This window comes from Arvicanthis niloticus, chromosome 13 (genome assembly GCF_011762505.2).
Source record: "Arvicanthis niloticus isolate mArvNil1 chromosome 13, mArvNil1.pat.X, whole genome shotgun sequence".
Classification (NCBI taxonomy): Eukaryota; Metazoa; Chordata; class Mammalia; order Rodentia; family Muridae; genus Arvicanthis; species Arvicanthis niloticus.
This window is the reverse complement of record NC_047670.1, coordinates 42,764,347-42,780,397: the sequence shown is the minus strand read 5'-3', so window position 1 is coordinate 42,780,397 and position 16,051 is coordinate 42,764,347. Positions and strand designations below refer to the sequence as shown.

Genomic DNA, 16,051 nt, shown 5'->3' with positions numbered 1-16,051 from the left:
ACTTAGAAGCTAGACTCATACATGAGAGAAAATCCATGACATTTCTCTATCTGAGCCTCAGTCATTATATTTTCCAATTCCATTCGTTACCCAGCAAATTCCAGCTTTTTGTTTTTCTTATGGATAAGTAAAATTCTACCGTGCATACGTAGCACCTTTCCCCTCTCCATTCATTTGCTGATGGGCTTTAAGGCTATTTTCATTCCCTGTTTTTTGTGAATGGAGTGGCAATGAATATCTGCATAAGGGTAAGATATCTGCATGGGGGTAAGATAGAGAGTCCTTCTGAGAAGAAGAAAAACTGTGCTTGAGCATAGAGGTGTTAACGGAAACAAGGCATGTGACTCTTCCAGGTCTCCCCTTGATCTGCATTGTGATATTGTTGGCTTTGAAAAGGATGGACTAGAAGCACTTAAGAGAATCATTCACATCCCCCGTCATAGCCATCAGCACGGCTGCTCTTATGGCTAAGCAATACCCCATTGTATAGAAAGGACTACCATACTCTTCTTCCCTTAGAGAGGCTGATCAGTATATGCAGAGTTACAACTTTGAACAGAAATACACCAATGAAGATCATTCTGTGATTAAGCCATTTCTCAGTAAAGTAAAACAGCACCACTAAGTGTTGACAGCAACTCATGTTTAGTTCCTCAGATAATGACTACATGAAATGTATAGATACGTACATTGATTCATCTTACTATTCTTACTATTAGCCAGCTGACAACCCCGTTTGCTATGAAACAACTCAGCTAGAATTCATGGAGATGCACATGGCTGCATACGTCACAGGTGTGTGAGTGCATGTGGAGGCCAGAAGTCAACATCAGTTGTCATTCCTCAGTTGTCACCCACATTGTCCTTTGCAGGCAGTCTCTCATGAACCTGGGTTTTGCCAATTCAAATTGGCTGTCTACCCAGTGAGTCCCAGGAATCCACCTGTGTCTGCTCCCTAAGCACTGGAATTATAAGTACCTGTTGCCAATGGTCAGATTTTTGTTCTTAATGTGGGCTCTGGGGGCATCAAACTTAGGTCCCTTGGGCTTCCAAGTGAAACCTCTTTTATGCTAGCCCTCTGTTTAAAAATCAAACATGCAAGGTGTACTCTGCCAAGAGGTAGGTGTTATCATTTCATGAGTTCCCCAGTTGAGGCAACTGAGGTGAGGCATGCCAGAAAGGAGCGCAGTGTTTTAAGACCCAGTTGAGCACTAATGGTAGGTCTGTTTCCATGACATCTTCTAGCCTGCTTTATGCTTCTCTCTGCTCCCTTTGGTACTGAGGACAGTATGTAATAGATATTCTCTGTTCATCGATTCATCTCACCAGACCCACCATGTCCCTGACACTGTGCTATGTAGTCATGGCCCTGACCTCAAGGTACCCAACATCTAGTTAAGAATGTAGCAAGCTGTTAAATAAACGAGCGAGCATTCAGATGGAGGCATGGATGCTAAAAATCCCCCTCCTATTTATGCTTATCTTTGAGGCTAGGTATATTGGCAACTCTGGTTGTTACATAACATTTTCTCCAAAGCTCAAAGCTTGTTAAAATACAAGAAGTTATAAAAGAGACTTGTTAAGCCTCAAAGACAGTCTTGTTCTTCAGACCAAAAAAAAAAAAAAAACCCGTTAAGAGTCAAGAAGAAAATGACTCAGGACACTCAAAAAGTCCCTAAAACTAACCAGAAACACAAGTCTCCAGCACTGTCTAGGGAAATAGAACTACTAAGGAGACAAAGGCCAATTTAACTGCCTAAAACAGGCCAATCAGCAGGTCCCTGAAAAAGACAAATCCACTGAGCTGCCCAAGAGAGACGCTCTGACCTGTTGAGCTGCATCTAAGTCATACAGCGAGTAGGAAAAGTCCTTCTCCCCTGAGCTGCCACTCATGCTGGTGTGCATTTTCTGTGATGCAGCAGCCCTATGTCATACCCATTTCTGTGAATAACCTCTAATCTAGACTCCTGTAAGTAACTGGTCCATCATGTTAGGCTTTGGTGCTGTCTCTACTTTGGTCTATGATGGAGTCTCTATCTGGGATGAGTAGATATTTGTTCAAGTCTGTCCAGGAATACTGTATCCCAACACTGGTATCCTCTGGGCTCCAGAATGTATGTTTCTAGGCTCATCTTTAAATATTTAAGCCATTTTTTATTCCCTCCCTATCCAATATCTGGGAGTTAATTTCTCCAACCCACACATTGGTTGAACAGTTCCAGTTCTTGATCTTTGCCTCCTAACAACAGAATGTAGAAGGGGAAAAAAAACCACCAAACAAATCGAAGACTTCACTTTTGCTGATGATTTATTGCTTTAAGGAGAAAAGCTGTAAACAAAGAATTTGAACAATGAAAAACTCATCATGGTTGAACAAACACATTCCCTGCTACACAGATCATGAGAAAAAGGAGGAATGTGGTAAAACATGACAGGCCGCCCAAGGGCTGGCTCTTTTCTATTAGGAAATTCAAAGGGATTTCTTCATGTGTATTCACTTACAAAATGGCAGTCGGAATATTTAAATACTCAATCACAGTTTGAAAATAGATATGGACATACAAATATACACACATACATATGCAGGGACACACAGCTAATCATGACCTTCTGCTTCTCAACCATTCAGGGCTGTCACTGTGGCTCCTTTGAGTCAAAAAACAAGTCTTTAAAAAGAATTGACAGCAGTCAACGCTATAGTCACAGGCTGTAATGTTCTCCACCATCTCTATGCATATGTAGATCAGAATTTATTAGGGTGGTTGCAATCATATCGTTTGAAATTACTTTCTTTGATCAATCCTTTAATTGCCCTCAAAATTAGAATTTCTGCACTGTCCTGTGAATTGACTCTGGTGACTCTGAAGCCTTTGGTTTAGGAACAGGAATATGGGCCAGGTGTCAGGAGAGATGGTATGGGTGTGTCACATGGCCCTGGGCTTTCGGAGTTTGTCGGCAGTGCCTCAGTTGCTAAGAACTTGGGCAAATCCCTTAACTCCTGGAGACTTTGCTTTCTTAGCCCTCAAATGGGCAGTGGATTATGCCATGACTCTTGGGCTCACTGAAAGGATTAAGTAAGCTGTGTTAGTAAAGCACCGAGTAACAGTCTTGGCTGGTGCTTGCTCAGAGCTCCCCAAATGCTAATCTTAAGGTTTAGTAAGCTGCAGGTTCCCAAGCTCAGGTCTCCCTGTCCAAAGAGTAAGCACACCCAAGAAATGCACTCTTGGTGCAACAGTGAACCTCTTCACTGAAGGTTAGTGCATCCTCATTGCCTCTTTAGTTTCTAAGCATTTGGGGATGGACTGGGACTGAGGCCTCTAAAGACTTGCAAATGTGAGTCTCCAGTAGTAATCACTTAGGTTCTGTCAAGATCTCTTCCCCTGATAGAGTGAACTAAACATGTGTCTCAGCCTCAGCTCCTCAGTGCCTTTGAGCTTCAGAGTTTATTTATTGAATGGAGAAAGGTTGTGTACTGAGCATGGCTCTGCTAACTGATAACCTGATAAAATGCACCATAGGACTTAGCACCAAATAAGCTACCGATAAACGAACGTTTGTTTTTAACTATAATTGATATTCTTAACTTTCCTTGAACCAGGCCATACCATAACAGGCTGTTTCTGACTATTAGAAAGAGCTTCTTTCTGTTACATCCAAGTCTTTTCCCCTTGGTTCTAAGGTCATTTGTTCCTCTGGTCCTTATGTATGCTAGGTCCATTTCTTAATAACAATGGAGTTACTCTGGCCACTCCTTTCTCCTCTTCCCAATGATCACCCTAACTCCTTTGAAGATGCTCAGCTCAGTTTCCCAAATGAGAATGGATACCTGGTAAGACCCTAGCTAATGGCTCCTATGGAAGTTTTTTTTTACAGAGTTAGCAGTTAAGACAGATTTTTCCAATCTAAAAAAATCTAACATGATACACATAACATTTACATAATTGGTAATCCACAATGGTAACTTATCTTTACATGCAAGCTCTTATACACATATGAACATACATTTATTCAAACTACTAAGCCACATTTAAGAGAGGATTTTCACTGGTAAGATGAGATTCTGGAAGAAAAGGCTTCTAAGGAAAAATAAGGGTATCTATATATAAAGTATCTTCATCATTAAATACATTGTGAGCACCACTGTTTGCCTTGTATAAGGCCAGGCCTTTGGGAAGTTGCAGGAAGGAGGAGGAAATCCCAAGTCCCCTTTCCTACTTATGAATACATGTGCACGTGTGTGTGTGTGTGTGTGTGTGTGTGTGTGTGTGTGTGTGTGTACAGTTCTCCCATATGCCCACCATGTGTGGTATGAGGCAAACTGAATCATCTTATGAAAAGACGTATACTGTAAGCTGGTTCTGATTGCAGGGCAGGAGGACCACAGGGAATGATGTACATGCCCTTTTCTGTCCAGTTTAGGTTGGCTCTTTAGTACCTAGATATACTCTTTCATACTTCTCTGGTATGAAAGGGGCTAGAGAGACAACATTAAGAGGGCAAATTGCTGACTTCTGTATACTTTCCTGCCCTGACATGTTTGGAAGGTCTAGAAGCAAAGGGGAAATATGAAGGTGATCTATCTGGGCTATGAATCTCCAGATGGATGACTTTGAATTTCTTAGCCTCTTTGAACTTATATTTCACAGTGTCAGGAACAGAAATTATGAAGGGAAGCCCTCTGTGTTATCACAAAGTTTCAATGAGCAAATGTGTGGCAGATATTGAGAACAATGGGTACCGTGTAGAACAAACTCAATAAGAGAATGATGACAGGAAATTTTACATTCCACTACTAAAATAGGTAACAACCTCACTACCACTTAGGAAAAAAAAATCTCTTTCTTCAGCTTACAAACTCTTCAGTGTTAACCACAGTTAAATAGATCTCCATTTCTAAATGGCTGGTCAACTTTTGTCTTCAGATTAAAAACATTGAGTTATTTTTCTTCACAGACACTAAGGCTGTGAAGTAGGTCACTGAAACAAAAGAGATGTGTCCTGGACCCAGGAACTATTGTGGCCTTACCACTCTTGCTAGAGGCTACCCAGGCCAGGGAAGGGTAATCCACTTGTTTGTTTGATGCATATATTATGTTAGGTCTGGTGTAGACTTCAAAAGAATCTTTAAGGGCCATGAGGACATCTTCCATCATTCCACTGTTTTAGATTACTTTTTGAGACAATAGACAAGTCACCCTAATGTCCCTAACATCTCCCATGAATCCCAGGGAGAAAGGCCCAGATTTGGCTAATTGTCCTAAGGACTTGGTCAGCAGCAGATTCAGTGGCCTGACTAGCTGTGGCTTGTGAGATTGGCTGGCCTTGTCCCTTCCCTATGAGATGAATGGGGGCTGCCATCTACCCCTCAATTATAAAAATAAAACTTCTCAAATTACATTTCTGATCAACACAAACCCAAACCCAATTTGAGCCCTTCATACTGTACAGGATGAGGGGAGAAATTGCCCAGGTTAATGAAAATGGTTCTTTTTTTTCTTTTCCCTTTTTTCTTTAAAAAATGATTTTCAATTGCAAATCAAAATGGTACAACTATTGTCTTCACCTGGAAAATGTTTGGTGACTTGTGATATACAGATCTTTGGAACGAGAGCACGTTTGGTATGCTCTAGGCAAAAATACTCAGGATAGTATCATTTGGCAAGGGATGATAGCTTACTACTGTGTCCCCAGTCCCATCCATCTGTCTGAAAGGATCCCAACATCCTCAGGCTTGGCATCTGAAGGAGTCTATGATATTGGTTCTTCAGCTGATGCTTTTCCTTGGAGAGTCCCATCAGGATTTCTGACAGCTTGTACAGGCTGGAGCCAGACTGGCTGGGTCAGGCTTGGCTTTCATTGTGAACAGTTCAGAGATGTGTTTTCTTTGGAGTGATGTAGAATGTCCCCAAGGAGGGACCCATTGTCTGAGCCTGAGCAGCAGGCCATTGGGATGGTCAAAACAGGAACAGAAACTGAGGGACAGGATCAGGGAATTCAGAATCGAGTAGGAAGTAGATGAAATAAGGCTCAATTGTGAAGTCCTGGGCCCCAAAGGGCTGGCTGCATCACACCATGGAGCTGAACCCCAAGCCACACACCTACCTAATTGGCAATCTCTGCAAAGTCAGGGTAAGATTCCAAGTCAGCAAAGATATCGTTAGGATTCCTGCAGCTCAAGTTGCAGAAGCAAGCATTAATCCATAGGACCTGCCGGGAGAAACCCGGCCCCTCCGGACACTGGAAATCCACACTGATGGTCTTGGACTTGTAGGGAATGCAACACCTATTGTCAGTACAGACTCCACAGTACTTTGGTCTATAGGTGCGTATGCTGACACAGCCGGCGAGAGTGAAGTTTGTGGCCTCCTCTGGCTGGTACACAGCTAAACATTTCTTCCCTGCCTTCAGGAAGGGAAAGGAGTCTTGGTTAGTACTGATGATGTATAGCCAACCTCACTCCCTCCAAGCACTGAATCCCTTCACTGTGCACTGCAAGCATCATCTTTGCTCCAGATTCACAGAATCTTTAAGCAAGGAAGGACATCGGCCAAACAAACAAGGCCTTGCCACATGACACAGGTAAACTGAGGATTGCAGAAGGGCATCACCATGCTGAGCACAGATATCACAGCTAGCAGTTTCCCATCTCTCCCGACTTTTTGCATTTTTGGTACCCATATGTTAGTGTCATCAGTATAAGAAGCCTCTTTTAGCTAACCAAGCTTTCTAGCTAGCAAGCGGCTGAGCCATGATTAAGCAGAGGCACATTTTGTTCTCGTCTGTCCCCTCTACCCTACTGCCTCTCTTTCTCACACATACTATTGTCATACAGCATTTTCAATATCATTGACATTATTCAAATACAATTCTAGCCTTCCATGGGGCTGTGGGATCCTTGATACTCGAGCTTCTTTCTGTATCTCGCTAATATAACCTTGAAGCTGGTATACAGTAGGCAATTACTAAATGCCCTATGCTAGTGTTAGGTTCTGTTATCAGCACCATAGCAGAGCTTGGCTCAGAACACATCCAGGGTGGATGGGGCATGCGGGTTATCCAACTGGGGGAACTTAGTAGATGATCGTGGAGATGGGAGAGTAATCTGAGTTTCTAGTGAAGGGCACAGACGTGTAATAGATTTTTTAGAGCCCAGATTATTCTTATTCTTATTCTTATTCTTATTCTTATTCTTATTCTTATTCTTATTCTTATTCTTATTGCTCCTTATACTGGGTCTTTCACACACATACTTCCAATTAGGAGACATTCAATAAGGATCTGCTGGCACCAAAGGTCAGCACAGCAGAGTGTGAAGAGTAGAAAGGGAAGTGTGTATCCATCCAAGATGCTCCATTAAGGATAAGGGGCAAGCCCCATGTCTAGTGATGGTGCTGGGAAGCAGGGCAGTCTTTTCTCAGCATCTGAAGAACCCACCCTGCCCCATCCACAAACAGAGCCAGGGATGAGCCCTGACAAGTTTTCTTTCCTTGATATGACATCAGGTGAGCCAAGCACTAAGGGGATTGAGTGGAGGATACTGAGTTAGACAAGGAAGGCCCATACCTAAAGCCCAGGGCTGAAATCAGCCTTTTGCAGTTTAGCATCAATGTTCTTGATGCTGTATTTGTATCATCTTAGACTTTCAAAGCTGGGAGGGATTCAGGGATTGATACCAATGTTATATTCGTGGGAAAAGAACTGAGGCTTAACAATAGCCGGAGACTGGCCACAGCAGAGGGGCATTTGACCCTATGTGTTTCAAGCTCTAGTTCACAGTCCTCACATCGCCCAGGTAGCTGTCCTGTGCCTATGTCGATGGATGTGGGAAGACAAGGGGATGAAAGATGGGACAGATACTGCAGAGTCACGATACACAGAGAACACGTTGGATGGCTCCTGATAGCTCCTTGGAGCGACCTTGCTTCTGATAAGATGGGAACTACAGAAGCCTTCTTTCAGTGTAATCTATCCTAGACTAGCCTAGCAACCTCAGACCTGGGCCTGCCAGGCTCCTTTTATTATTTCCATCTTATAAATGACTCTCAAGAAGGTTAAGTGGCCAGACTCAAGCCAGCTATATATGCTCACCATGCTTATACCTGACCAAGGGACCTACCCCTGCTCTGGACTTACCTTGATGTGTGGTAGGATGTCCACATCACACGGCCGCAGGTTGCAGAGGCGGCTTTCCTGCTCTGGCCAGCACCGGGCATTGACGTTAGAGATCCGTGTTGAGATGCCTAGGCCACAGGTGGTTGAGCAGGGGCTCCAGGGGCTCGTGTAGGCTATGCAGTTCTCATACCGTTGTTCCACTGTGCCTGAAGCTGCTGTAGAGGGACACCAGAGTACCCCTAAGTCTGTAGCCTCCATAAGCTCCCTCAGCCCTCACTATTACCATGAAAAATAAAACATTTAGAGTTTATGAGACTTAGAAAAGAGTCAGAGACCAATAGATTGGTGAATGATTAAGACAAAGAGACAGAGACAGACAGACAGAATTGGGCTATTCCTCCCCACAGACACAAAGGCAGGGGGATTGCATTCTCATGCTTAACATTTTATTTTCTGACCAAGAGATGCAACATAAAATCACAGAAAAAACTCATCATTAGAACTGAGTAGACCCCAGGTCTCTATGATGGTTACTATTGACTGTCAACTGGACAGGGTCTAGAACCACCTGGAAGACAGACCTCTGGGTGTGTCTGGCAAGGATTTTCTACATTGGGTTAAGTGAACTGAGAAGACCCACCTTAACTATGGACATGGAGTGGGGTTCCAGACTGAATACAAAGGAGAAAGTGAGCTGAGCATCAATATTCATCTCTTTTTCCTTCCAGAAGGATGCCACGCGACCAGACACCACCTTCTGCCCGTGTTACCTTCCCCATGACAATGGATGGTATTTTTGTTTGTTTGTTTGTTTTCCTTAAAGTGGGATTTTATTTTTACATTTATTTTTACTTGTGTGTCTGCTTCTATGTCTGTGTACGTATGCCATGTGTTTGTTTGTCCTGGTGGTGGAGACCAGAAGTAGACATTTGAACCCCTGGAGCTGATGTTACAGGCAGTTGTGAACCACCAGGTAGGTATAAGTGCTGGGAACCAAACTCAGATCCTTTGGAAGAGCAGCAAACACTCTTGAAACCTGAGCCACCTCTTTAGCCCCTTCATTGCTTCTTAAAATGTAAAGCAAAATAAACCCTTTCTCTCTTAAATTGCTTTTAAGTATTGCCTGAAGTATTTTGTTATAGCAACCAGAAAAGTAAGCAATACAGTGACCATCTACAAGCTATGTGATCTTCCCACAGTTCTTGCTGGGCTTTAGTCATCACATTAGAAGGATATCTACCTTTTAGGGCTACTGGAAAAGGGTGTAGATTTTGACTGAGTTTATGCCATGCATCTGCAAGTTCTAAGCAGGATCTGTAATAAAAGATACTGTCCATCCTACAACTCCTCAGATATGAAGTATATATGTGAAAGTTCAAAAGTGAGTCACACATCCTAGCACTTGACATCCCATATCAGTAATTTCAGAGAAGGGGAGCTGAAGAGGCCATAGGCTTCTGTGTCACACTTCCTGGGTTCATCTCTCTGCACTGCACTAGTTTACAAGTTGTGTGATCCAGTGAGCTGGCTCTCACCTATAGGTCTCAGTTCCCTAATATTAAAGAAAGAACAGCATTGCTAGGTCTGGGGGCTGAAAGGACAGAGTCAAGCATGTGAGAGTGCATCAGATATCCCTGGCTTAGTGAATCCCTCTATGTGCTAGCCGTCCTGTTACTCAACTATGGACCCATTGTATTATTTCCCCTAGCTGGTCCTACGAACATAGAGCCCAGCATCTGATCAGTGCATGCTTAGCCAGAGGTGAGCAGGAGAGAGTGGTGAGCTATGGAGGGAGACAGGCAGATAGATGGGAGGTGAGGCAGAACAGCCTACAAAAAGCTGGAACAGACAGACAGGCAGACATCCCACCTCTGTACTCATAGGAGGGGGAGAAAGGGGTGGGGGAGAAACAGAGAGACAGAGGGAGAATGAGATAGAGACAAAGAGAGACACAGACAGAGAGGTGGAGAGAGAGACAGAGAGAGAAAGAAAGACAGGAGAGAATGAGAACAAGGACAGACAATGTAATCAAAAAAAGGGGGGAGGAAGAGAGGAAAAACACACCAGGCAGATGAGGATTCTATTTAGGGTAACCTAGAGCTCTTCGTACAGTCCCTGGAGCTTGCAGGTATGCAGCAAACATTGCTGGTGAGTGAATTTGGGAATGAGATAGGGAGGGCACCCACACACAGAAAGGAGAAAGCAATGGAGGCATCTAAGGACAGAATCGGGCAGTCTGGGATGAGCTGGCTGGGACCCTGTAGCAGGCTAGGAGGGAGGGATTTGCCAGGGAGGATGAGAGGATAAAGGGCTTTGGTTTCTGGGTCTTCTCCATACTGCTGCAGGGCCTCTGCCTGGGATGGCTAAGAACTGGGTCACTGGGTCACACAATAGGCAGGCAGCCTCTGCCTCCCTCCACCACCCAGGGACTATTGTACTATACTGAAGGCAGGTTTAGTGGGAGGAGCTGTCATGCTTCCCTGAGCTACAAGGGACCAAAACTCCCCTGCTACTGGCTTTCAGCTCTACCACATTGTTTCTTCATGTGGGAGATTTTGTCCCCTAAGTCACATTTGTTAAGGTCTGGAGTTGTTTCAGATGGTCACAACTTGGGAAGGTGTTGCTGTCATCTAAAGGGACTCTCTGGGGATGCTGTCAAGCCTGTAATGGCTCTCCCACACAACACCCCCCTTCAGGCCCCCCAAAACCTTTTAATTCTAAGTGCTGCTGGCACAAAGGCCAAGAACACAGCTCTGCACAGGCTCTGAGCAAACCCACACACACTTAGACATTTAAAAAAAAATTAGCACTACCAAAGCCCAGTGGTAAGCAGTCTTTTGTCCTTTGGGGTCACCTGCCTCAGAAGCATTTTCCTCTAACAGTGTCTGCATTCTGTAGCCACTGTGTCAGATTCTCTTGAATTCTCATTTCCCCAGATTCTATCTCTTCATAGTCCCTGGCCTCCTCTTCTCTTGTCCATGCCTCAAAAGTCATGCTCCCCAGACCTCTACTCCAGCCTCTTCCATCTCACTGTATGGGCTATTCCCAGGATATATTAAAGGCCAGAAGCTGCTCTAAGCAGAGCTCTCTTCCTGTGGGATTCCCTCTGTGAGGTTGTCCTCACTGGACACTTCTCTCTCTAAGGGCTCCTCAAACTCAGCCTGCTCATGCCCAGCAGCCCACCATCTCCCTAAACGGGCTCCTTTGTTGTATTCTCTCCTGGGCAGTGGCCAGCCCCAGGAGCCACCCTGCATTCCTCCCACTATGCCGCGCTCAGCACAGATGCCAGGCCTTGAGGTGTCCTGCAGCACTGCTTATCCTTTTCTCACTGTTGTCCCCTCTGCCCTAGTTCAAAAGCATAACTATGAATAAATATCCACCGTCATCATCCACTCAGACACCATCTGTGTATATCTATTCTTTATCTACCCATGTATCACCCATCCATTCATTGTAATTATCTATCTATCTATCTATCTATCTATCTATCTATCTATCTATCTATCTACCTATCTACCTATATACCTATATACCTATCCATTTATCTTATTCCACATATCTATTCTATAACCATTTACTCTCCATGCATGCATTCATATACCCATTGATATAGCTATCATTCATCCTTCCACCCACATCTTATATCCATCTATCTATTTTCCTTCCCTTCTCCCACCATTTCTTCTCTATGCATCTATCCACACATCCATAAATTGCTGGTGCAGTGCACACCCATCATCAATCTGCTATCTATTCACTCATCTATCCAGGCACCCATAGCCAAACACCTATGTGGCTACCTCTGCAGACACCAGCTAGATATTTTCCAAATATCTGGCAAGTGCATCGAGCTCTAGGAGGCAGTGATGAATAAATCACATCCCTGTTCCCCCTCACAGAACTTCTTATCCGGCTTACCGAGATAAAGTTTTATCTGCTCATATGACCATAGCAATAGAATCCTTGAGTTATCTGAAAGGTCCATCTACTCCTCCCTAGGCCCTGCCACCTGTGCTTCTTTCTAGGTCCCTACCCACTCCTTGGGATACTTTAATAAGATAATAGAGGACTGCAAATGTCATGCCAGGCTTTTAAACTGAGAGAAACCCATAAGCTAGGCAGGAAAGATGGTGTCATTTACAATTTATATGTGGGGAAATCTGGGTTCCAGACAGCACTTCTCCAAAGTCATACAACTGTTGAGTTGTGGAGAGGGTAATGGCCTGGGGGCTTGATTTATGTAGGCCTTTAGAAATTTTGGAGCTCTGTGATATCCACTGCCCCTGCCCACACTTACCAAAGGCTCTGGTGTCCAGCAGTGCAGTCTGGCGTGGCCTTCTTGCATCATCATCACACACCCACTGTTCACAGCATTGGCCAGGGACTCTCACGTGCCGGGGCTGGCGGCACCAGAGGCGTGGGGGCCTGGGGCTCAGGCACAGCGGGGTGCAGCCCACTGTGCCATCAATGCAGGTGCAGTTGTACCTGCAGTTGGGCTGGAAGGACTCGCCATTGGTGTAACGCACGCCATCCAGGACGCAGCCCACACCGACCACCTCTGCAAACATAGGTGGCAGACACGTCAGGTCAGGAGGCATGGGCTCCATGCCAAGCTACTTCTGTGCAGCTTCCCTCTGCCTAAGATGCTATGCCAAGAAGTCACTCATGTGAGGAAAGAGGGCCTGGCCCACGTATCAGCTGGCTGTACCCCAAGGACAAAGAGGGTCAGATGAAGAGATGAGGGGCAACAGGGAGAAAGGGAGAGGGGGTACTGTACAGGTGCTTTGCGACATCAGGGGACAGCCATGGAAGACCTTGCTGAAGGGTCTAGTACCCTAGTGCTGGAGCTCAGACATTTTTATCCTACAGTGTTCCTAACACTGGCACTGATGCATGACTGTCCAAAGGAAGAAGGCATACACAGGAAACCAGAACCTAGGGATGAAGTGGGCTGCCTTCCTCAGTACTGACTATGGAGCTGAAGACCTAGTACTGGATAAAACGACAGTAGGCTCATCCTTGAAGATCTCATCATAAAGTAGGGAGATGGTCCAGTGATGGTAGGAGTGATATTTGACGGTGACAGCCACTATCGATAAATGTTGGGAGATAAGGAAACAGGGAGGGAGTGTTGGGTGTACTTGTCGATGTAGACTAAGAGCAAGTGGACCAGGAAGATCCTATGGATATGAGAGGACTTCCTTCCACAAAGACCAGAAAGAGACGGGGGCAGCCCAGGTGCTGATGACATTCTTCCTACTAGGGAGAACAGCTTTAGGTGTAAGAGCTGATGGTGGAGCAGGCTTGGGAGGTTGGGGTGGAAGGCAGGAAGGGAGAAAGAAAAGGGTGTGTGTTGGGAAAGATCAGATACAGCTTCCTTCTGTCTCAGAGAAAGATGCAGAACTGTCAGTGTCTATAATTCTTCTTGGCACAAGTAGGTGTTCAATAAGTAACTTGAATGAATGAGATGAATTATATACTTGGCAAGAAAACTTGTGGTACTAAGTACACAATAGGTAGGAGAAGGCCACAAGATGGTACCTCAGTGACCCAAGCAGAGCCTGGTGGCTTCTCAAACCAAAGAAATGAGAAAGCTCAGCTTCCAGACACATTTGCAAAGACTCTCAGGAGTCAAAAAAGACTTCCAGAACTCTGTACTCAGTCCCAGAAAATGAGATTTTCCATCATCTCTGGAGGAGCTGAGACTGGGGTTGGAGTCTTCATTAGACATGAGATATTGAAAGATAGAAAAATCATAAGTTGATCCCCTGAACCCTACTCTTAAAAGCAAAGACATAAAAACCTGTAAGTCAAACACTGTGTTGCCTCAGTCCCAGGAAATTAGGTGACCATTTGAACAGATGGCCCTAACTAAACAAATCTTAAGATTCATGGTGTCAGGATGCTATGGGCCCGAGATTAGCCTGGCCGCGCTTTGAACTAACAGCCCTGAGACAGTTGGTGCCAGGATGCTAAAAGTTTGAGATAAGCCTGACCCCCTTGAACTGGAGCTCATGATATATAGTGTGAAACTACTTCGAAATAGCCAATTATAAAGTGACACACCATGCATCTTAGGAATTTGAGATCAAATGTATCGATGACCTAGTGACCTGTTCCCCCTCCTTCCCCCTTCCCTAACTCCACTCTCAGCCTTCCCCCTTCCCTAACTCCACCCCCACCTGGTTTGTAGATTCACCCTTAGAAGCTGTAAACTTCTTTTGTTTGGGGCTGCTGGAATCCCTCAGGCCCCTGCACGGGCTGGAAGGGAGGACAGCCCTGGCTAGCCAGTAAACCTCTTGCGTTTGCATCAAGATGTGTTTCTCGTGAGTGATTTGGGGTGCGTCTGCAGTTCTCCACGGATCGTGAGTTCTTTTTCTAGTGGGCCTTACAATATGACTATGTAGTTGGTTATGCAAGCTGGCCTTCTGTGGCTTGGCAAACCACTGGGTCAGATTCTAACCCTGGTGCTATGTGCTCCTTGGAGATAGCATTTGCAACTGAAGGCAGGGCATCCTGGGACAGCAAGAATGCCCACAGAGGAGGGGCAGTTTAGAGTCTACTGATTGCAGTAACTGTCCTGTCTCTGGGATTGGTGGGGTGGTGGTGGTGGTGGTGGTGGTGGTAGCTGTCAGTAAGCATCAAGGTACCTGGCAAGAGCAAAGACTGTGTTTCATGGCACAATTTTTGTTACGAAATATTGTTGCTTCCATTGTTATGTCTAGCCAAACAGTCTCAGCAAGGTGACATTGGTGTGCATGCTGGCCAATGAGCAGCATTTTCAGGGTGTGTACATCTATCTCTCTGCTGCCACCATTTTCTGAGTAGCCAGGAAGCAGGTGCTGGCAAATGTTGACACAGCTTCTGGTCCATGATCTCACTCAGGTCTCCAATGATGACTTCATCAGGAGAGCTTTGTTTACTTCACAGGGACAGGAGAGGTCTGGGAGAGGAAGGGATTCATTGGCTCAAATTGCTGGTGAATGACAGAGTGGAAACAGCAAAGCCACAGCCTCCTTCCTTCTACCTGACACCAGAAGAAGAGGGAGATGAGGGGAGAGGAAGGAGGATGATCAGGCAGAGGAAGAGGAAACAGGAAGCAGGATGTGAGGAGGCCCTGGAGTTTTGCATCCTCAGTCATCTTGCCACTCCCTCAAATGTCAGGAAGATGTATATGTGCATATGTGTACATGTGAATGTGATACACATATGCATATACTAGTTTGTATATGTATTTGCTTACATAGACATGTGTTTATGCTGTGTAGACAGATATGTGCATGAGGATATAAATCTCTCTCTCTCTCTCTCTCTCTCTCTCTCTCTCTCTCTCTCTCTCTCTCTGTGTGTGTGTGTGTGTGTGTGTGTGTGTAGTGAGAAGACTGAAGCTTATGTTCTGCCCTCATCCATAAAGACATCAGTCCTGGACTCTGGAGTCAATGGCAAAGCAATCCATCCTTCCTTCCATCAGTTTACAGAAACTCACAGAGCAATCTTTAAAAATGCTGATACCCAGGCTACAGAGCATGAGACAGGCCTAGATGCTGGGGCACTGCTTTCCTCAGCATTGATATTCTTTAAAGCCTTCTATATGAGTCTAGTGAGCAACCAAAGTCAAGTACTGTTGTGCCTAGGAAATGCCATCTTTGTAGACTGGTTAATGGGGACACATGGGCAGCTGATGAAACTGTCCTACACAGACGCAGGGGAGATCAGGGCTGTGATGACCATGCATTATCCATCAGCAGAGGTGGGGCCCTTCTTCATGCACATAGAGCCTTTCTACTTCCCCAAGGGACTAGTCTTGAATGAAGGGGAAGCAGCCAGCACCTCTCTAACTCTGTTTGAAAATTCAGGTGAGACCTGGCCAGCCTTTTTATAGTTAAAAGACTTGCAGCTACCAAGCCCCCATGCTCCTTTACTGGGACCTTCATGCCCC

General features: G+C 45.1%; 1 protein-coding gene across 4 annotated transcripts in view; it reads right to left on the bottom strand.

Annotated features, from left to right (window-relative positions):
* Positions 1 to 2,290: 2,290 nt before the first annotated feature.
* Positions 2,291 to 16,051, bottom strand: part of Ccn4 (cellular communication network factor 4) — a 33,476-nt gene continuing 19,715 nt past the window's right edge. For 3 of the 4 annotated variants that reach the window (XM_034517029.2, XM_076911429.1, XM_076911430.1), the window contains exons 3-5: positions 12,410 to 12,670; positions 8,134 to 8,327; positions 2,291 to 6,402 (exon numbers count right to left, since the gene is read on the bottom strand). In XM_034517029.2, the coding sequence (XP_034372920.1) occupies positions 6,103 to 6,402; positions 8,134 to 8,327; positions 12,410 to 12,670 (755 nt within the window). In that variant the 3' untranslated portion in view covers positions 2,291 to 6,102. The remainder of the gene's footprint in view (positions 6,403 to 8,133; positions 8,328 to 12,409; positions 12,671 to 16,051) is intronic. The other variant, XM_076911428.1, reaches the window with a different exon arrangement.